Source organism: Melozone crissalis, unplaced genomic scaffold (genome assembly GCF_028551555.1).
Source record: "Melozone crissalis strain CALT ecotype California unplaced genomic scaffold, PUWL_Pcris_2 ptg000106l_1, whole genome shotgun sequence".
NCBI classification, from domain to species: domain Eukaryota; kingdom Metazoa; phylum Chordata; class Aves; order Passeriformes; family Passerellidae; genus Melozone; species Melozone crissalis.
The window spans coordinates 1,686,699-1,707,304 of record NW_026535883.1 but is presented as its reverse complement, the minus strand read 5'-3'; the positions used below and the strand labels follow the sequence as shown (position 1 = coordinate 1,707,304).

Below are 20,606 nucleotides of genomic sequence, written 5' to 3'. Positions count from 1 at the left end.
TTAGGAGGGGAAACACCCCAGGAAGACAGGATAGAGCATGGTAACCAAGGAGAGAGTCTCAATAAAAATACATCAAACTATTAATGCTTAATCTAGACAAGGACTCTGCCTTATTCTGGTGCTGAAGATCAATTAAAAGGGACACAAACTTTGCAAGAATTAACAATATCCCTGTCCTTGGCTCCCCACATCCACCCAGAGCCAGCAAGCTCAGCCCTGGAGGTCTCGATGTGCCCCAGGCAGGGTGGGAAGAGGCTTTTTGCCGATGTCATCTGTTCCCTGTGGTCACAGGGCTCCTCGTGAGCCAGCCCGGCTGAGTCACCGCGCCCGAGGCGTTGTGTAACCGGAGTTCCCTGTTTGCGCTGAATTTTCGGGGAATCAGAGCTCCCTGTTTGCCAAAAGCAGGGGGGAGGATTTTGCAGGATCCTCCAGACTTAGCAGAAACCTTCAGCCTCTTCAGCAGCATCAGCAGCACAAGGCTAAAGGTGATGCTGATGATGTAGGACACCAAGACCCCCCTGATGCCCCAAATTATCTCCCATCCACACCAGGAGCACACAGCCCCCACCAGCCAGGACAGCCTCTCTTGCTGAAGGAGGCAGCAAAGCTCATTTTCTGTCTGGACAGAAAAAATCTGGTCAACAAACTTCCACCAGACAAGCCTAAATCCCTCAGAATTAGCCAACAGCTCCATGTTCCAGTGAGGTTTCTAAAGCCACGTGCTCCAGGTCCTGGAGATGGTCTCACATCCCCCCTTCGGGGTAATTCCAGTGTAAATCTGGGAGGCTGCTCTTCAGTTGGTGAATTCTTCATGCTTTACAGATAATTTATAAGCATTTAGCACCTGTGGGATGGAGGAAGGCCAGAGGCAGGCTGGAGGAGGGATACAGGTGGGCGGGAGGCAGAATTGAGGAAGGATGCAGTGGCTCTGGCAGACACTGAATGCTTGGGAGATGAGGACTGGGGCTCAGGATGTCCCAGTTCCCATGGAGAGCTGAGGATTTCATCAGGGCCCAGCCCTTCCAGCAAGGATTTCTCAGGCTTTACAAAATCCTGTTTTAGTTGCCCTGGGTGAGTATTTTACCTTGGCAGCTGATGCAGACATTAATAACCATCATTATTCCCATCAAGGCCTCACAGTTGCTCTGCTGCTGCCAGGGAGAGCAAGTCAGCTGCAAAATCATGTCACAGAAATCTTAAAATCATAGAAATGCTTGGGTTGGAAGGAACTTTAAAGCTGATTTCATTTCATGCCATGGGCAGGGATTCCTTCCATTATTCCAGGCTGCTCCAAGCCCCATCCAACCTGTCCTTGGACACTTCCAGGGATGATGCTCAAAGAGGGACATAAAGCCAGGAATAAAAGAACTTCAGAGTAAAATATTGTGATGTTGCTTCAGCAGTGAAATTATAGTGTTTAAAAGCATCTGAAAGGGATGAATCAGGAAAAATCACCGTGGATATTCCCTAAAGGAGAACTGGCAGCCCAGCTGAACAGGCTTTGGGTTCAGGGAGGAGCACAATTCACTACTACCCCAAGCAAACCAGATCTAGTTGATTATTAAATAAACATGCATTTCATACACTTTTTGTAAGCAATGATGATTTTAAACCCTGAAGATGAAAAAAGCCACACCTGCTAAATTAGGACCATAAAAAAATTACGGTAGGAGATGAACTTACATAAAACTTGTTTTTTTCTTCTAAAACCCATAGGTGTTGGCCCTGCAGTGGCCTCCCTAAGAGCTGTTTGCTGTTAGTACTGAAGCAGGCACACCATGATTCAATCAGCACTGATTTAATCAGTGATAAGAGAGGTTTGTCCAAGGCCTCCTGACCCATTTCCTTATCTTGTTCCTGTAGTGTTGGATTTTGCTCCAAAGGCCAAAGCCTCAGCAAACACCATTCATTTTTTTCTGATATGCTAAAAAAATACAGTGAGAAAAAAGGGGGTTTGTTTCATGTCTGGTTTGGGCACACAAGGGATTTTTGAATGCTCTGTGAAGCCTCAAACGGGGAAACTTTCCTGGCTGCACTCAGCATCAGATATATAAAAACAACTTAGCAATGAACCACAGAATGATTTGGGTTGGAATGACCTTAAAAGTTCATCCCATTCCACCCTCTTCCATGGGCAGGGACACCTTCCACCATCCCAGGTTTCATCCAACCTGGCCTCGGACACTTCCAGGGATGCAACAACTTCTCTGGGCATCCTGTGCCAGGGCATCCCCACCCTCACAGGGAACAATTCCTTCCCAATATCCCATCATAGCCATTGCCCCTTGTCCTGTCCCTCCATCCCTTGTCCCCAGTCCCTCTCCAGCTCTCTTGGGGCTCCTTTAGGCCCTGGAAGGGGCTCTGAGCTCTCCCTGGATCCTTCTCTTCTCCAGGTGAGCACCCCCAGCTCTCCCAGCCTGACTCCAGAGCAGAGGGGCTCCAGCCCTTGGAGCATCTTATCTCAAAAACGATCAGCTTGTCTCAAAAACTGACATGTTCTCAGTCCAAACCAGCTGCAATAGGGGCAGCAACTCTGACACTTCCCCAAAGAGGGCAGAAAGTCAGCAGCCTGTGCAAAGTTTTAGTTCATGCTTTCGTTTCTTGAAAAAGACACCAAATATTTGCAGGAGAAACAGGTGGCTGCTCCCTCCTGAATAACCCACAGGGGACACCAGCAGAGTCTGAAGGATGGGACCCCTGGTGACACAGAGCAAGGCAAAATAAAAGGTGTTTTATGGGACTGAAGGTTTAAAATCATTGTTCTGTAACTTCTGGGTGAAAACCTAGCTGGAAATAAGCAGGTGTGGGGAATTCAGAGGGAAATTATCAAATTACTGGAATAAATCAGTGTTAAGTGATGTCCTGACTGACTGGAGGCACTGAGGCTGTTGGAGCCGGATTGTACAAAGGGCAGGACAAAATCCAGGTTATTTCTCTTGTTTATGAGGTTTTATGCCAATAAAACCTTGCAGACAATGTGGAAAACTGAAATCAACCTTCACAAGGAGAGTGAAGAAATCCTGTGGAGTCAGAGGGAAGTTAGGCAAATTGCAAGTGATTTTTTTAAAAAAATATTTTAATTGTTAAAGCACAAATAAAAACATAGTGAAGGGGTGGTTAAATATTACATGCAAAGGCCCTTGCAGTGGTCCAAGGGCCATTGCACACACAAAAACATCTCCAATTTTACTGCCCAAATACTGAGTTGTGCAGTCAAGTGTATTAAATGTTATTCTGATTTTTCTCATCACTTCACTAGGAAATCTTCTCATACCAAAATCAATCTTTAAAATGTGAGTATGACCAAAGATTGATTGATATCAAAGGAAATGGGGAAAAAAGGAATATGCTCACTGGTTTTTGATCACTGATTATTTGTGGTTCCAGTCCACATGGTCTTTTCATTTCTGAGAATGGTGGGGAGTATAGTTTTTACCTCCTCCTCTCAGAGAAGGGTGAAAAATAATAAAAAAATGTTTTTTATCATTAAAGATAAGCTTTAGCGTCATTGTTGTTTAGAACAGGTCTTGAAACTAGCTCCTGAGATGATTTTTCCGTTGCTCATACTCCTGAAAATTGGCCAAAATGAGGGGAAGACTCAGTCAGCACAGCAACACGGGGAAATATTTCTGTATTTCCAGATGAAAATTTCAAGGGATGCTGACAGGACAGAAATGGAATGGAGACGGGATAGTGTTGGGGTGCAAGGAGAGTGGATTAGGAAAATTAGATAGGATAAAGGCAGGTTGAAGGAGAGAAGCAGGAGGATCACAGAACCCCAGAATGGTTTAGGTTGGAAGGGACCTTAAAGGTCATCTCATTCCACTCCCTGCCATGGCCAGGGACACCTTCCACTATCCCAGGTTGCTCCAAGCCCTGTCCTTGGACACTTCCAGGGATCCAGGGCAGCCACAGCTTCTCTGGGCAGCCTGTGTGATGCAGATGGAGTGGAAAAGGGATGGGTGTGGGATGCAGGAGGGTTTAGGAAAGATACAGGCAGGTTGGAGGAGGAAAACCAGGTGGCAGAGAGGCCAGCTGGAGGAGAGAAACAGGAAGGAAAAGGTATAGAGGCAGGATGGAAATGGGATAGCAGAGGTGGGATTCAGGAAAAATCCAGACAGGTTGCTGGAGGAAAACTAGATGGGATAGAGAGAGGATAGAGGAAGGAAGCAGGAAGGATGTAGATGGGATTAAGCAGGGATAAAGGTGGGGTTGAGGAGGAATTCTGACAGATTAAAAGATGAAAACGAAATTGGATGGAGCACAGCAGGAAGAGAGAAAGGCAGGAGGAATGATCCAGGATGGGATGGCAGAGGGAGGAACACCTGTGGGATCGAGGAAGGCCAGAGACAGGCTAGGGGAGGAATACAGGTGGGATGGATGCGGGATTGAGGAAGGATGCAGGAAGGGTGGAGGTATGAACACCAGGTGGGATGGAGGAGGAGGGATGGAGGCAGAGCAGGGGCACAGGCAGGATGGTGGAAACCTGCAGGAAGAGGGGCAGGGATGGAGGCAGAAGAGAAGCAGGCAGGATGAAGGAGGGGAGGAAAGAGGGGAGGAAAGAGAGGAGCAGCGATGGAGCCGGGATCAGGGCTAGACGGGGGGATGGATGGAAGCAAGGATGGATGGCTGGAAGCACTGAGAGATGGCTGGAAGGAGGGATGGATGGAAGGAGGGACGGATGGAAGGAGGGATGGAGGGAAGCAGGGATGGAGGGAAGCAGGGATGAATGGATGGAAGCAGGGAGGGATGGCTGGAAGGAGGGATGGAAGGAAGCAGGGATGGAGGGAAGCAGGGATGAATGGATGGAAGCAGGGAGGGAGGGAAGCAGGGATGAATGGATGGAAGCAGGGAGGGATGGCTGGAAGCAGGGAGGGTTGGATGGATGGAAGCAGGGAGGGATGGAAGCAAGGACGGATCCATGGAAGCAGGGATGGATGGAAGCAGGGATGGCTGGAAGCAAGCAGGAGTGGATGGATGGAAGCAAGCAGGGAGGCGGGCTCTGGGGGCGGGCAGCCGGCAGGATGCTGTCACACCGGGGGCGGGCCGGCGGGGATGACTCAGCCTCCGGGAGCTGCCCCGGCCGCGATCACCGAGCGGGGCCGTGAGCGCCGCTGAGAGCCGGGGGAGCCGGGGACGCGCACAAGGAGCGGCAGGAGCGGTAAGGGAGGGGATGCTCAGGGACAGGGGGCACAGAAAATAGGGCACATCCTTTCGGGGCTCCGTGAGGGCCACGGAACACCCGCAGGGACAGCAGCAGCAGCGTCCCCCGCTTTTTCCAGCGGCGCTTTGGGGGATTTTTGTCCGGGATGCGCAATGCAGGGTGAGCGATGGGGGATGCGCTGCGGCGGAGGTTGTGGCAGGGAAAATGAGCGCTCGAAAGGCGTAAAAACCTTCAAGGAAGGTCACGGGAGGAGAGAGGAAGCCTTGTTTTTATGTTAGAGACAGGAAAAACAGCGCAGCCCTGCTCGTCAGCTGACGCCGAGCTCGGTTTGGCACCCTGGGAGCATCCCGTGATGCAAACCCAGCCTGGGTTTGGACAGGACCATGGCTTGGGAATGGCGATGGAGAAGCTGCCATGGGCTCCTCTGGCCTGGAATGAATCTCTGTCCCCTTATCCCACTGCCAGGGATGCTCTGAGGGCGCGGTGATGTAGCAAACATCGCTTCCTTCTGGCATTTCCCTCGAAATCTCCTGTCCTGCCGTAGCACGGGGGCTTGTGCAAGACTCTGGTTTAGGGATTGGTTTGTAAGCATAACAGGGAAAAAAAAAAAAGAAAAATCAGTGCAGCTTCATTTGGGAGGAATCTTGTGCTTTCTGTGCATGTAAGCTGCATAAGTGAGTGCTGCAGCTTGGCTCAGGAGGGAATTATTTTGTCAGATACAGAACAGCCTGGTCTAGTAGGGTCGAAATTAGATGACCTTTAGGATCTCTTCCAACCCAAACCTCTCTAGGATTCTGTTACCTGACCTGTGTTAGCGATCTGGCTTTGCTAGAAGGGAATAAACACAGGGAGGAGCACCTCATGTTGTTTTGTTTTTTTTTTTCTCAATGAAAATATAATTCCAGCTCTGGTAATGCAGAGAGAGCTGTAATGAATGCAGGTTTGGTGCTGCCGAGCTCACCTGGTGACGCAGCAGGCTGAGCTGGATCTGGAGCTGCAGCTGAGCCTTTCTGGGCTGGCTTTGTTGTGGCTGGGAGTCACAAGCCCTGGCAAAGAGAACAAAGGACAGAGCTGGGCCCGGGCTAAGGGCTGGTGCTGAGCGGGACACAGGATTTGGGCTGTGCTGAGCAGGACACATGATTTGGGCTGTGCTGAGCATCCCTGGAGGGCTGGGGGGTGTTGTAGAAGGGAGGGTGGGACAGCTTTTACCTTCCCAGAGCCTTAGAGAAGGAAGGTGTGGATGGCTCCTTGGAGAAGGTGTGGATTGCTCCTTGGAGAAGGAAGTTGTAGATGGCTCCTTGGAGAGGGAAGGTGTGGATGGCTCCTTGGAGAAGGAAGGTGGGGTGGCTCCTTGGAGAGGGAAGGTGTGGGTGGCTCCTTGGAGGAGGTGTGGATGGCTCCTTGGAGAAAGGAGGTGTGGATGCCTCAGTCTGTGCCTGCAGGGGGTTGGCCCAGACACTGCAGCAGGAGCTGGGAGATGCTTCAGGGCTGTGACTTATCTGTGGTCTGACCTGCCTGGGCTGAGTCATGTGAGCTGGGCTCCGAACAGCCGGTTTGGGGGTTGGGTTGGTGCCTTTTTCTTTCTTGAATAAAGTTAAGTGGGACTCATGGGCTTTGTTTTGGGGTAGGAGAGCTTTGTGGTGCAAAGGTGAAGGGATTTGCTGCTGTGGGCACTGAATGTGTGTCAGCCTTGGCTGCTGGAGGGTGATGTGGGGTCCTGCTGAGGGCTGGGATATCAGGATCTCTGCTGGTCAGAGTGACTCTGAGATAGGTACAAGTCTCTTTCCCAGTGTCAAAGAAGGAGTGAGGATTCTTCTGTTCTCGTTCTCAACGTTGTTCATTGTTTCTTATTTATACCATTCTTTCTCTGGCCTGCTGAGGTCTGTCTGGCAGGTTGGGTTGAGGCACACTGACTGCCCTTGTGTTATCTTTTCATACTAAAAACTACATGTGCATTATTTACAATAACTTCCCAATACCTATCACCTATGTTAGACAGTGAGTTTCTACCTTAAACCAATCCAAAAGTGCCAACATAATCCAGAAGATGGAGGTCAAGAAAAAAAACAGAAGGACAAGGTACACCCAAATTCCTCCATCTTGGGACCCTGAGACCTCATTCTAAAACCCAAAAAAATCTATTTGTTTGTCACCCTGTGACAAACTATTATTCTACTTAAGCTCTCTTGACTTGTAATTCTTCATATCAAGGTGGTAATTTGCTCCATGGCACAAAATCAAAGGTCTGTGAGCCCCCTGGGCAGGGGCTTGAGCCATCCAAGGCAGCCAGAGGGATGTCCTAGCTTCCAACAGGCTGGGATATCAGGATTTGATTATCGAGGAGCTCTGTCCAGGAGAAAACAGTTGATATTGTTAAAAAAAAAAGGGAATTTAAAAACATTAAAAACATAGATGATGATGATGATAATAATAGATGATGACAACTTCATCCTTTCGTTACAAAACAAAAAAGGTTAAAAACCTTCTGTTTATTGCAATTAGAATTGCTAACATTTTCAATAATAATGACAGCAGATAATGACAACTTCATATTTTCATTACAAAACCAAAAAGGCTAAAGAACTTCTGTTTATTGCAATTGGAATTGTTAACATTTTTAATAATAATAATAATAATACTAATAATAATAGCAGATAATGACAACTTCATCCTTTCATTACAAAACAAAAAAGGTTAAAAACTTCTGTTTATTGCAATTGGAATTGTTAACATTTTCAATGATGATGATGATGGTGATGATGATGTATCAGTTTAGGGGGCTGCCCGGGCTGCCCGATCTGCTCAGGAGGGATGGGGATGGCTCTGGGCTGGTGTCTCCTCCTCCTCTGCGGCAGCACGGAGGGCTGTGGGTGGATGCTGCAGCACCAGCACAGCCACAGCCCTGGGGCTGCTCTCCTCCCTCGCAGGCTGCAGCTGCTCTGAGCAGCTCCTCTCTGCAGAGCCTTCGGCCTCGCTGCCTCCTCCTCGCTGGGACAGGGGCTGCACTCAGCTGCCCCAAATTTCCTCTTTCTGAGCGACCAGCTGGCTGAATCCTGAGTGTCCTGTCCCACCCAGGGGCACGTGTGCTGGTGGGTGTTTATTTCTTGTTTATTGCTTGCTCATCCTTTAAGAAGTGGTTTGGAGCTCAGAGTATTCCCTGCTCTCAGGCCAGGGGAAGGTGGGGGGACATGAGGGGCTCTTTGTGAGCCCCAAACATCCTCCTGCCAGCTGGGGAATCCTGCAGGGTGAAGCTGACCCCTTATTTCTGTTTCCAGGCTGGTGGGATGGGAGCTGTGAGAGGATCAACCTTGGCCAGGGTTATCCTGAAGCTGAGGCACCTCTGGAGATGTTTGGGGTACAAAGGGAAAGGATCTGCTGAGGTTCCTGGGGAAGCTCCTCTGCCCTGTTTGCTGTGCATGAATTGGGGGGCAGATGTTGGGGTGCAGCAGCTGTGATGCAATTTTGGTGTTTGGGGCTGCTGCTGTGGGGTTTGAACAGCCCGGAGGTTTGAGTGTGAGGAGGAGATAGCGGTGCTGGGGGAAGCACAGTGCGATAACGCTGCCAGGGGAAGCTTTGCTGCTCAGATCAGCTGGGGTACAGGGGCTGAGGGAGGAAAGCAGCAGCTTTTTGTCGCTGTAGGGTCTCTGGGGTTGTTGTGGTTGTGCTGCATGTGACCCACGCCCGGTGGGAATCCGTCCTGCCAGTCCCGTGCCTGTGCCCTATTTATAGCCCTGCTGTACACAGGATAAAGCCAGGGAGAAGGGGGGGTTAGGGAGGAGCAAATCCCACGGGGGTGAAGATTTCCCTTTCCTTCTCCAGACACCTGATCTTGCCTGTCAGCTCCCACCACTCGAAACTTCCCATTGGAGACCTCATAGAATAATAGAAAGGTTTGGGGTGGAAGGAATGTTTAAAAAATTTAATTCCAGCTTCTCTGCCATGGGCAGGGACGTCTTCATAGCATTTAACTGTGTATTTTAACTGTATGTCAGGTTGCTCAGAGCCCTGTCCAACCTGACATTGATTGTTTTTTGGGATGGGGCATCCCCCATCTCTTGGGGCAACCTGTTCCCTCATAGGGAAGGATTTCCTTCCCAATATCCCATCCATCCCTGCCCTCTGGCAGTGGGAAGCCATTCCCTGTGTCCTGTCCCTCCATCCCTTGTCCCCAGTCCCTCCCCAGCTCTCCTGGAGCCCCTTTAGGCCCTGGAAGGGGCTCTGAGGTCTCTCTGGAGCCTTCTCTCCCCCAGGCTGGACACCCCCAGCTCTCTCATGGCCCACAGGCAGGCTCCATGCCCACAAGAGGAGTTTTTTTGGGGTTTTTTTGCCTCAAGAGCCATCTGGCTCCCAGCTATTTGCTTTGCTGGGTTTGCTGGCCCTGGGCCATGTCCATGGTGCAGATGCAAAGCAGCAGAGCTGAAACTCTGCCTCTTTCAGGGGAAACTGCTGGGATCTATTTTCACTTTGGTTTCGGGTTGCCTGGAGAGCGTGGTCTGGTAACCTGAGGCTGGGAGATGTCCCATGCCTGTCCCTCAAAAGCTGGGTGTGAGCAGCCCATCAGTGCCTGGCAGGGTGGTTTTCAGCCTGTCAGCAGATTTACAAACATCCTGCTGCAAGAAAAAATGTGTAATCATGTGACTTCTGGCCTCAAAAACACCTCCTGCCTCTGCTATGGGAAAATACTGAGTTGACTGCAGGAAGTACAGAGGGTTGTGGGGTTTGATGTTTTTGTGTGTGTGCATTTTTTTTTATTATTTTTATGAGATTTTTCATTTAAAAGGTGCTTCAACTCAGGCTGGTTACCTGCAGACTTTCTGTGGCCTGTTGTGGGCAAAGAGCACAGTTGTATTGTAAATGTATATTTATTTTCCTGGGTGTAACCTCCTGTGCAAACAGGGGAGCACAGCCAGCGAGTCCCTTGCCTGCAGAAACCTTTAAGCAAGAAAATACCCATGAAACCCCTGAAAAATGTGCATAAAACCCCTTCACAGAGTTGATATTTAGGAGTGGGAGGACCCAAGTGCTGCTGAAATTCAGCTTTTTTTTATGGGTGTCCTGCTGAAAGCACAAAGCAGGGGGAACAAAATAAATACATGATGGAAGGAGGAGTGGGAAAGGAGAAAAAAAGCCCCTTTATACAGCAAGCTGCAGCCTCCTGGGCTCACTGCTGGCAGAAAGTAGGACACTCCTGCTGGGTTTTCTTCTCTGGAAAGGCTAAACTTGGCTGGGAGTGGGTGGAAGCAGCCAGCAGGGAGGTGTGAGTGTGTGTGGCTCCATCCCCATGCCCTGCTCATCCAGCAGGAGCTGTGTGTCCGGTTTAAAGCTTGCCAAGGTGATTACACCTTCAGCTGCCTGAGCTGAGCAGGAATTAAAGCCTGGATGTCTCTGCTGGGGAGGATCTGAGGGCTTGGGGTGCTCACCAGGCTTGGGGTGGATGTGGGGCTGCTGGGAGGGTTTGGGGGAGGAGGAGGAGGGTGCCCTGGTGTGTTTGCAGAGATAAAGGAGCTTGTGTTGTGTCTGAGTCAGGTTTGAGGACGTGGAACAAGTGGCTGCTGGCGCTGGGGGTAAATTTGAAGTTGGGCAATTTGGTGTGAATTAGGTTAAAGGGGAGGGCAGGGAAATCACAGAGCCCTGGGGTGTTTGTGGGCTGCATGGTGCTTGTGCTCCTGCATGGGAGGCTGTGCTCCTTTCTTTCCTGCTCTTCTTTTGTGTCTCTGACCCCCAAATTGGGGCTTTCTTCATTCCCTGCACCTTCCCAGTGGGAGGGGAGCAGAGGACAGGAGCATCTGCTGACCCCCCTGTAAATGGACAGGGGGTCACACCAGGGGCTGTGACACCCCCAGGGCATGGGGATGGCCAAAATGAGTCTTTAAAAATGTAATTTGGAATACTGTCTTTAAAGGGAAGAGCAGGGCTTGTATCAAATCCCATGCCTGAAGTAGGGTGTGGAGATGGGATGTCACTTTTTCCTTCTCCTGGTCCATTGTTGTGGAAGTAAACACAGGTTTTAATACCCTCTAAATCCCTTGGATCTGCTTCAAAAGGTATTTTCCTGCTGCTGCTAATCCTGCAGTGGTCAACAAACAAGGTTGCCTTGTCTGATTTCTCCTGAGCTGCAGCGGGGGGGTTCTTGCTCTGTTCCTGTGTCTCTCTCCTGACCTTTGGGGCAATTGGGGATCTGGTGCAGCCACACATTTTATCCTCCCACATGTTGCTGCAGCTGAGCCCACCCTGGGGATGTCCCAACACTGCTGCAATGTGTCTGCAGGTGGGGTGTCCTGTGCAGCAGCCAAGATGTGGCCGCCCATGTCCCTCCTGTGTGTCCTGGTGGCCTTCGCCAACGCTCGCAGCATTCCTTACTTCCCTCCCCTCTCTGATGACCTGGTCAACCACATAAACAAGCTCAACACCACCTGGAAGGTGAGTACTGTGCTGATTTGGGGGTTTTTTGGGGGGGAGGCATTGCTGGCAGTCTCTGTGGGATTCAGTGGCTGGGCTTTGGGAGTGTCACCGTGGTGGTGACAGAGATCCAGCCTTGGTCCCAGCTGGATTCTCCAGTGAGGTGATGCTGTCACAGGAACTGTGGAGCTCCTCCTTGGAGCAGAGCAGGATGAATTTGTGGAACAGGAGCTGCTGGTTCTTTGCTTTTTTTTTCCTTACCAAGCTTGGTGCTCGAGATGGTATTTTGTGTTCAGACTCAGATGTTTATTATTTCTTATCTATAACACAGTCTCAGAAGCTGTAATTCTACAGCATTTCACTGACAAGCTACAAAAGGCCCTGTATCCATCTCTATAAGGTCTTTTAAGGAAAAACTATATAATTAAGAAATGACACTTAAATTATTTTCACTTTTAACTCAGTAACTAATCACTCGTGTCCCACAATGAGGATTAATTACATAATTAATTACATTATAAAAAATTACATTAGAAATACAAATACAAAAATGCATTATAAATTATAAAATACAATATAAAAATACATTATAAAAATTACATAATTAATTACATTAATAATTGTCTAATTACAAAATACTACTCAAACCCATGAAGAAGAAGGATTAACCTCTGCCTTAAAACCTCTGTCTTGCTTCACATCTGTTATTATGTTCTAAAACATTAAACTCTTAAGTTTTCCACCACCTGATATTACACACTTCTAATCAAACTCCACACCTATAATCTCAGTTCTGTCATTGAATTTTGGAAGCTTTCTCTACAGCCTCAGGTCAAATGTAGTGTTCTCCAGGGGGTCAAATCTGTCAGCACAGAAAGTCTGAAATTCTCAGCATGCAGGGTTCCAACATCTCCTTCCCCTCTTGTCTGAACCATGAACACTGCTCTGACAGCTTTGTCAAACCTCTGTTGGATACACTGAGAAGTAGAGGAGGAATAATGTAAAAGAAGGAAACTGCAGGAGGCTGGAAACAAGCAGTGAATGTCCAGTTATTGGTGACCTGAGTCTCCTTGGCCAGTTTGCTGTGTCCAAAGCCTTGAGCTGGACCTTACTGGTCCTGATGGGCTGGTCCTGGGCTGTGTTCTGTGTCTGTAGGTGCTTGGCTCTTGGCCCCTGGGCTTTGCAGCAAGTGTCAGACTCTGGCTGGGGTTTAGGATCTCCGGAGCACCAAGCTGTGATCCCAGAGATGCTCTTGGTGGCTCTGGAGAGTCCTGTCCCAATTCTGTGTGTGTCTCTCCCCAGGCAGGGCACAACTTCCACAATGCTGACATGAGCTATGTGAAGAAGCTCTGTGGCACCTTCCTGGGTGGGCCCAAGCTCCCTGAGAGGTGAGTGCAGGGAGGGGAAGGTGAAGCTCCAGTAGAAGTTGTGTGCATCCTTCATGAGCATCTGGAGTGGATGAGGGGCTCTCCTGGTGGGGTGGACACTGTTCATGGGATTAAGCACACATGAGGGGAATATCCATCCTGTGTCCTGGCAGACCCTTGGCCAGTTGTGCAGTTTGTTCTCCTTGAAAATGAACACTCCAGGGAAGCTGCTGACCTGCTCTGAGGACAGCATAAGTATTTGTGCTCCTTCAGTGAGCAAATAACACAAACATCCTCCAGGCCACCTTCAGAGGAGGCTGGAGAGTGCAGTGCACCCTGTCGTGCTTCAGTGGTGTTTCTGAGACAGGATTTCCCTCTCCTCTCAGGGTGGATTTTGCTGCAGACGTGGAGCTGCCCGATAACTTCGACTCACGGACGCAGTGGCCCAATTGCCCCACCATCAGTGAGATCAGAGACCAGGGCTCCTGTGGCTCCTGCTGGGTGAGGACAGGGGAAATTTAGTGTTGTGTTCATAAAATTTACTGACCCAGGCCTTTGTATTTGCTGCTGAACCCCCTGCCATGGACAGGGACAACTCCCACTATCCCAGGTTGCTCCAAGCCCTGTCCAGCCTGGCCTTGGACACTTCCAGGGATGCAGGGCCAGCCACAGCTTCTCTGGGCAACCTCTGCCAGGGCCTCCTCACCCTCACAGCCAAGAATTCCTTCCCAATATCCCATCCATCCCTGCCCTCTGGCAGTGGGAAGCCATTCCCTGTGTCTTGTCCCTCCATGCCTGGTCCCCAGTCCCTCTCCAGCTCTCCTGGAGCCCCTTTAGGCCCTGGAAGGGGCTCTGAGACCTCCCTGGATCCTTCTCTTCTCCAGGTGAGCACCCCCAGCTCTCCCAGCCTGGCTCCAGAGCAGAGGGGCTCCAGCCCTTGGAGCATCTTTGTAGCCCTTAGTGAGAGTACACTGAGATCCTGCAATGTCTGAGCTCCTGGGTGCCTTCTCCCAGCCAGGCCATGCTTGCTGCTCTCATTTCCAGGAGGTTTCCTGGTTTCTCTCCCCTGGCTGAGCTCTAATGTGTGTTTTGGGGTTGCCCTCAGGCTTTTGGCGCCGTGGAAGCGATTTCAGACCGGATCTGTGTCCACACCAACGCCAAGGTCAGCGTGGAGGTCTCGGCTGAGGACCTGCTGTCGTGCTGTGGCTTCGAGTGCGGCATGGGGTGAGCTGCTCCTGGTCCTTGTGCTCCTGGAAGGTGGTTGGGAGGAGCAGGGGCAGACCCTGGAGGTGCCTTTGTTACCTCCTTTAGGAGCACAGAGCTCCTCCAGGGGTTTGTGCTGTGGATGAGGGAGTTTGGTGGGAACATAAAGGTGATTCCAGGGACTGGGATACATCCTGTCTCCAGCATGGTGGGTGGTGATGGCTGCAACCACTTAATGGTGCTCTCCCACACAGAGCTGGCAGCTGCCAAAGCCCAAAGAAGGGTCTTTTCTTAGTCCCAGATCCTTGGTTTTCAGGCACAAGCCTTTTGCCTGTGGCTTTCCCAGTTGTTGAGCACAGGGTAGGGAGTTGAGTCTCCAAGTCCTCCCTGCTGCTACCAGGTCAGGGACCTGGTAATGAGGCACTTTGGGATTTGGATGCTCTTACCTCCTCGCCTGAGGCCTTGGTGTCTCAAGGCAGATCCTGGGGAAGAAAAGAACAGACTAGAAAAAGGTTTAATATGCCCAAACCTTCCTTCGAACCATCGCAGGCTGGCTCCATTCCCTTGCCTCTCCCAGAATGGGATGGCTGGGGCTGGAGCTGGTGTCTTTCCCCCCCAGGTGCAATGGTGGTTACCCCTCTGGTGCTTGGAGGTACTGGACAGAGAGGGGCCTCGTGTCCGGGGGTCTCTACGATTCCCACGTGGGTAAGTCCTGGCTGATTCCCTTGGGGAAGCAGGGAGGAGCAGCTCTGCTTGCTTAAAGTTCATGGATTTTGGGACCCTTCTCTCCTGGTTTGCATCCTTGTGGCTGCTCCCTCCTTCAGCTCAAGCACCTCCGCAGTCCCAGCTGGCTGCCCCTGCCCTCATGGCTCCTTCCTTTGGGACAAAGGTCCTTGAGCAGCACCCAGAGGCAGGAGGCCCATCTGGGAAGGGAGCCAGGAGCCCTCAACACACCCCCAAGGCTCCTGTTTCCATAGCAGGAATGAATCAGGCCGTGAATTTTGTGCTGTTGCTGGTTTTGAACCAGTTCACTACGCTTTGGATGAGGTCAGGAGTGTTCCTGATGTATTCCCCCTTCAAAAAATAACTTCCAGACTGGAACCCTCTGCCTTCTCCTTGTCATGACCATCAGCTGGTTCACGTTTCCACCTTTTCCATCACCATTTGGAGAGGGAGGTGGTGGGAAACATGTTTTTCATGGAAGGAACACCTCCTGCACCCCACTAATTTGTGAGGTTCCCGGGGCAGAAAGTCTTTTTCCTTGGGTTTCTGCTGCTTTCTCCAGCATGGCTATTGGCATCTCTGGGGACAACCAGTTGATGTCACCTCTGTCCTGGACAGGCTGCTGGCCCAACACCAGCCCTCAACACACCCCCAAGGCTCCTGTTTCCATAGCAGGAATGAATCAGGCTGTGAATTTTGTGTTGTTGCTGGGTTTGAACCAGTTCACTGCACTTTGGATGAGGTCCTGACTTCCAGACTGGAACCCTCTGCCTCCCCCTGTCATGACCATCAGCTGGTTCACGTTTCCACCTTTTCCATCACTATTTAGAGAGGGAGATGGTGGGAAGCGGGTTTGTTGGGAAACATGCTGCTCATGGAAGGAAGACCTGCACCCCACTGATTTTGTGGGGTTCCTGGGGCTTCTGGTGACTTCTCCAGCATGGCTATTGGGATCTTTGGGGACAACCAGTTGATGTCACCTCTGTCCTGGACAGGCTGCCGGCCCTACTCCATCCCACCGTGCGAGCACCACGTGAACGGCAGCCGCCCCCCCTGCACTGGGGAAGGAGGGGGCACCCCCAGGTGCAGCAGGCACTGTGAGCCTGGCTACTCACCCTCATACAAGGAGGACAAGCACTATGGTAAGGGAGGTGGCCTCCAGAGCTGCTCCTCGTGGTACCTGGGAGGGGTGGGCAGGATTGAACCCGTTCCTTGTCACAGACGTGTTTTATGAAAAATCCTTTCCTTGGGATTTTTCCTCCTGGGAAGCTGGGAGGCCTCAGGAGCAAAATGCAAACATTGATTATCTGCTGCTGTGGAATGCAACAGGTGGATCTGTGATTGCTCTCATGTGGTTGTTTCTAATTAATGGCCAATCACAGCCCAGCTGTCCAGACTGTCTCAGTCACAAACTGAGACATTCCTTGTTATCATTCCTTTTCTATTCTTAGCCAGCCTTCTGATGAAATCCTTTCTTCTATTCTTTTAGTATAGTTTTAATATATATAATAAAATAATAAATCAAGCCTTCTGAAACATGGAGTCAACATTCTCATCTCTTCCCTCATCCTGGGACCCCTGCAAACACCACCGCAGTTCCTGGTGGGTTTTTCTCCTGTGCCCTGTCCCTGGTGGTCCTGGAGCAAAGCTGAGTGTGGCAGATGCACAATTTGTGTTTGCTGAGGCTCAGCTGGGAAGGCGGAACTGGTGGAACTGGTTGGAGGCCTTGAGGTGCACGTGGATGGCTTGAGGAGCGTGGTGTCAAAGCCACCTCCAAGTCTCCTTGGCAGCCCTGCACATTTAGGATAATCCGGCTGTTTCTTGGAGATTTGTCTGCACCTTGAGTGTTTTGGGTTTTGAAAAGGAGAATGTACAAGGGGAAAATGTCCCTTCCCACTAAAGCTGTCTGGAATAGATCTTTGGGTACAGAATAGGACTCAGATTAAATAATTCCTTCTAGAAGAGGGATGGCTGGAGCCCACTTTTCATGCTTGGCTGTGTCAGTCCCTCTGGAGCTGCTGGGTTGGGATTTAACCTGAATTTAAGTGCAAGAGGCCTCCTGCAGGGTCACACTGAGCCATCCTGTGTGGCCCATCCTAATGGTGGGAATTCTTTTCCTTTTAGGCATCACATCCTACGGAGTCCCTCGCAGTGAGAAGGAAATCATGGCTGAGATCTACAAGAACGGCCCAGTGGAAGGAGCCTTCATTGTCTACGAGGATTTCCTGATGTACAAATCTGGTGAGCAGCACCACTGGGGCTGTGGGGGGAGAGTTTCAACCTGGGGTCCCTCTTTTGTGGCCCTGGTCTGTCTTCTCCAGTCTTGGAGATCTCAACCATACACCTGAGTATCTGCTGTGGCAAAGACATGGGCAGGTGCCACCTCCTGTGTCCATAGCAAGAGGAATCAGGTCTTGGAATTGGATCAGCCCTCATGGGAAGCACCCCAAATCCCAGCTGGCAGCAGCAGCTCAGATTTTAGGACCTCAAAATTCTTCTTGTGAACTTTGAGCCCCTTGGGGAATGTGTCTGGGTGTCCTGTGTGCTCTGAGCATCAGTCACAGAATTATGGAATGGTTTGGGTGGGAAGATAATGATTTAAAAATCTTCCCATTCCAATCCCTGCCATGGGCAGGGACACCTTCCACTATCCCAGGTTGATCCAATCCCTCTCCAGCCTGGCCTTGGACACTTCCAGGGATCCAGGGGCAGCCACAGCTGCTCTGGGCAACCTGTGGCCAGGGCCTCCCCACCCTCATAGGGAAGAATTTCCTCCTCCTAACACCCAACCTAAATCTCCCATCTTTTAGTTTAAAACCTTTCCCTTCTGTCCTGTTGCTGTCTCCCTGTGCAAAACTCCTTCCTTTAGACTCTGTGCTAAGTTTCAGTTTCACATTTAACCAAAAACCAAAATTAATAATATGTAATAATGTTATAAAATACAAATATAAATATAATTTTATAAAATATAGCACAAATACATTAATATAAGTATACAATCTATTATATAGTATATTATATAAATATATTATATTATAAAAATATATAAATATAAGCTATGAATATAATTTTATAAAATTATATTTATATTTTATAAAAATAAAATATAGTAGTATTTTATAGATAATAAATTATATTGTTTATAATTTTATTATACATTTATATGTATTATTAATCTCAGCCACTCTGGGGTTGGTGCCACCAGGCTGTGAGCACTCTGTGGTGTGGACAGGCAGTGCCCTGTTGACATTTTGGGGTGTTTTTCCCCTTGCAGGGGTCTACCAGCACGTGTCTGGGGAGCAGGTGGGAGGCCACGCCATCCGAATCCTGGGCTGGGGCGTGGAGAACGACACTCCCTACTGGCTGGTGGCCAATTCCTGGAACACTGACTGGGGGGAGAACGGTGAGAGCCTCAGGGAACCTTCCCTGCCCCATTTCCCCACCCCATTCCCCTCCACCCGCAATTCCCACCCCATTTCCCTACACCATTCCCTTCCACTAGCAATTCCCGCCCCATTTTCCTGCCCCATTCCCCTCCACCAGCAATTCCTGCCCCATTCCCCTCCAGCGGCAATTCCCACCCCATTTTCCTGCCCCATTCCCCTCTACTGGCAATTCCCACCCCAATTTCCCCACCCCATTCCCTTCCAGCGGCAATTCCTGCCCCATTCCCCTCCACCGATTATCCCTGCCCCATTTTCCTGCCCTATTCCCCTCCAGCGGCAATTCCCGCCCCATTTTCCCGCCCCATTCCCTTCCACTGGCAATTCCTACCCCATTTTCCTGCCCCATTCCCCTCCACCAGCAATTCCCACCCCATCTTCCTGCCCCATTCTCCTCTACTGGCAATTCCCACCCCAATTTCCCCACCCCATTCCCTTCCAGCGGCAATTCCTGCCCCATTCCCCTCCACTGGCAATTCCCACCCCATTCCTCTCCACCAGCAATTCCCACCCCATTTTTCCTGCCCCATTCCCCTGGGATGGATGGAGAGGATGATTTTTTTTGTGTGTTCTCCCAGGTTTCTTCAAGATCCTGCGGGGAGAGGACCACTGTGGCATCGAGTCCGAGGTTGTGGCCGGCATCCCCAGGACGGAGCAGTACTGGAAGAGGATGTAACTCTGATCAAAGCACAAATAATCCTGAGTCCCTGATGCTTTTAACTGATAGTGGGTTGGGTGCAGAGACCCCTCCCTTCTAAAAGAGACTCTAGTTCAGGTTACTTTATTAAAGCTTTTTATCTTTTCTTTTTTTTTTTTTTTTTCAAAAATTTTTGTTTGTGTTTTTTTTTTTTTTCTTTTTAAAATTTTTGGGTTTTTGTTTTTAAAATTGTACGTTGGGGCTGGAGGTGGAGCTGCTTTCTGCCAACCTCCTGCTTCTGGTAGCAGAAAGGGGCATGCCCTGCTCAGAGGACTGCTGGAGAACCAAATTCTTCTTGGAATTTGGTTAGCCTGGACCCCTTCCAGCCCAGTTTGCCGCTGGGAGGGCAGGAAGCAGCAGCTTTGTGCTGGGATTAGAGACTTGGTGGGGCAGCAGAGGTGGATGCTGCAGGAAAGCCATGGCCAGGGGGGATTTGTGCACCCCCAGATGGGTTGATCTGACTGTTAGCACCCAAAACAAGCAGGGAGGAATTTCCTGTGAGTGTGTGCCTTGAATTGACTGATTTTAGACCTATTAATGAACAAACTGCTGATGAACTTGCTGTGGGGGTGGCTCTGGCCAGAGCTGCCTGCACCAAGTCCCTCGTGCATCGCCTGCTCTGCTCCATCCTCCTGGCTTCTCAAACCACTTCTTCCTCAGCTCTTCACTGACTTTTTTATCTGCTGTAGTCTGGGGCTATTGATGCTGGGGAAGGGCCTGGCTGGAGCTCCATGAGCCTCTGATCAAATATCCTGCAAGCATCTGGGAGGGAGCTGGGAAAGAGCAAAGCCCTTCTCCTGCCTGGCTGAGCAGCTTGGTGTGTGCAGGTCATGCCTGGGCAAGGGTGCAGTGCCCAAATTTGGGGTGCTTTGGGGCTGCAGGTGCTGGATGCTGAGCTGAGGGATGGTTCCCAGGTCTGCGGCAGGGAGCTCAAGCAGATGCTTGGTGGTGTCTCAGTAAATTGGACACAATTAAAGCATTCTTTTCTTGACATTAGGGAAGGTAAAAACCCTTATTTTTGTTACTGGGGGGAGGTGATAGGTGGTGTACAGGAGGAATCATGTGATTTGCCAACACACTAATATAGCAAAGAGCTTTTTTTTTTTAATTTTAAAGCACAAAATATATTAGTGACCTGAGGCTATGGGTCAGAGATGTGTGAAGCAGGCTCTCCATGCACTGTAAAATAGCCCCTCTTACCTCTGCTTGCTCAGGCATCAGCGAGGCAGAGCTGTGCTGTATTTGGCTGGAACACCTGTGCCAATAAATGATTTCTCCAGTGTCCTGGCTCCTGGCTCCTGGTTGCTTCTGCCACCTCTAATGGTTGGGGTGGAAGCCAAGTGAGGCCCTTCTGTCTTCAGAGAATGGTTTGGGTTGGGAGGGACCTTAAAGATCATCCAGTGCCACCCCCTGCCATGGTCAGGGACACCTTCCACTATCCCAGGTTGTTCCAAGCTCTGTCCAGCCTGGCCTTGGACACTTCCAGGGATCCAGGGGCAGCCACAGCTTCTCTGGGCACCCTGTGCCAGGGCCTCACCACCCTCACAGGGAAGGATTTCCTCCCAATATCCCATCCATCCCTGCCCTCTGGCAGTGTGCAGCCACTCCCT

The 20,606-nt window shown here is 50.3% G+C and overlaps 1 protein-coding gene across 2 annotated transcripts; it reads left to right on the top strand.

Annotated features, from left to right (window-relative positions):
* The first annotated feature begins 5,057 nt into the window (after nucleotides 1–5,057).
* On the top strand, nucleotides 5,058–19,113 carry CTSB (cathepsin B). Of its 2 annotated transcripts, none has more exons than XM_054291774.1 (10): nucleotides 5,058–5,161; nucleotides 11,433–11,584; nucleotides 12,866–12,951; nucleotides 13,317–13,431; nucleotides 14,036–14,154; nucleotides 14,753–14,838; nucleotides 15,852–15,998; nucleotides 16,981–17,097; nucleotides 18,131–18,259; nucleotides 18,878–19,113. In XM_054291774.1, exons 2-10 carry the CDS (start codon nucleotides 11,459–11,461, stop codon nucleotides 18,973–18,975), a joined length of 1,023 nt encoding a protein of 340 aa, XP_054147749.1. In that variant the 5' UTR covers nucleotides 5,058–5,161; nucleotides 11,433–11,458; the 3' UTR covers nucleotides 18,976–19,113. The 2 variants fall into 2 exon arrangements, with proteins under 2 accessions (XP_054147749.1, XP_054147751.1); XM_054291776.1 differs by lacking the exon at nucleotides 5,058–5,161 and adding an exon at nucleotides 8,084–8,253.
* Nucleotides 19,114–20,606: the final 1,493 nt, after the last annotated feature.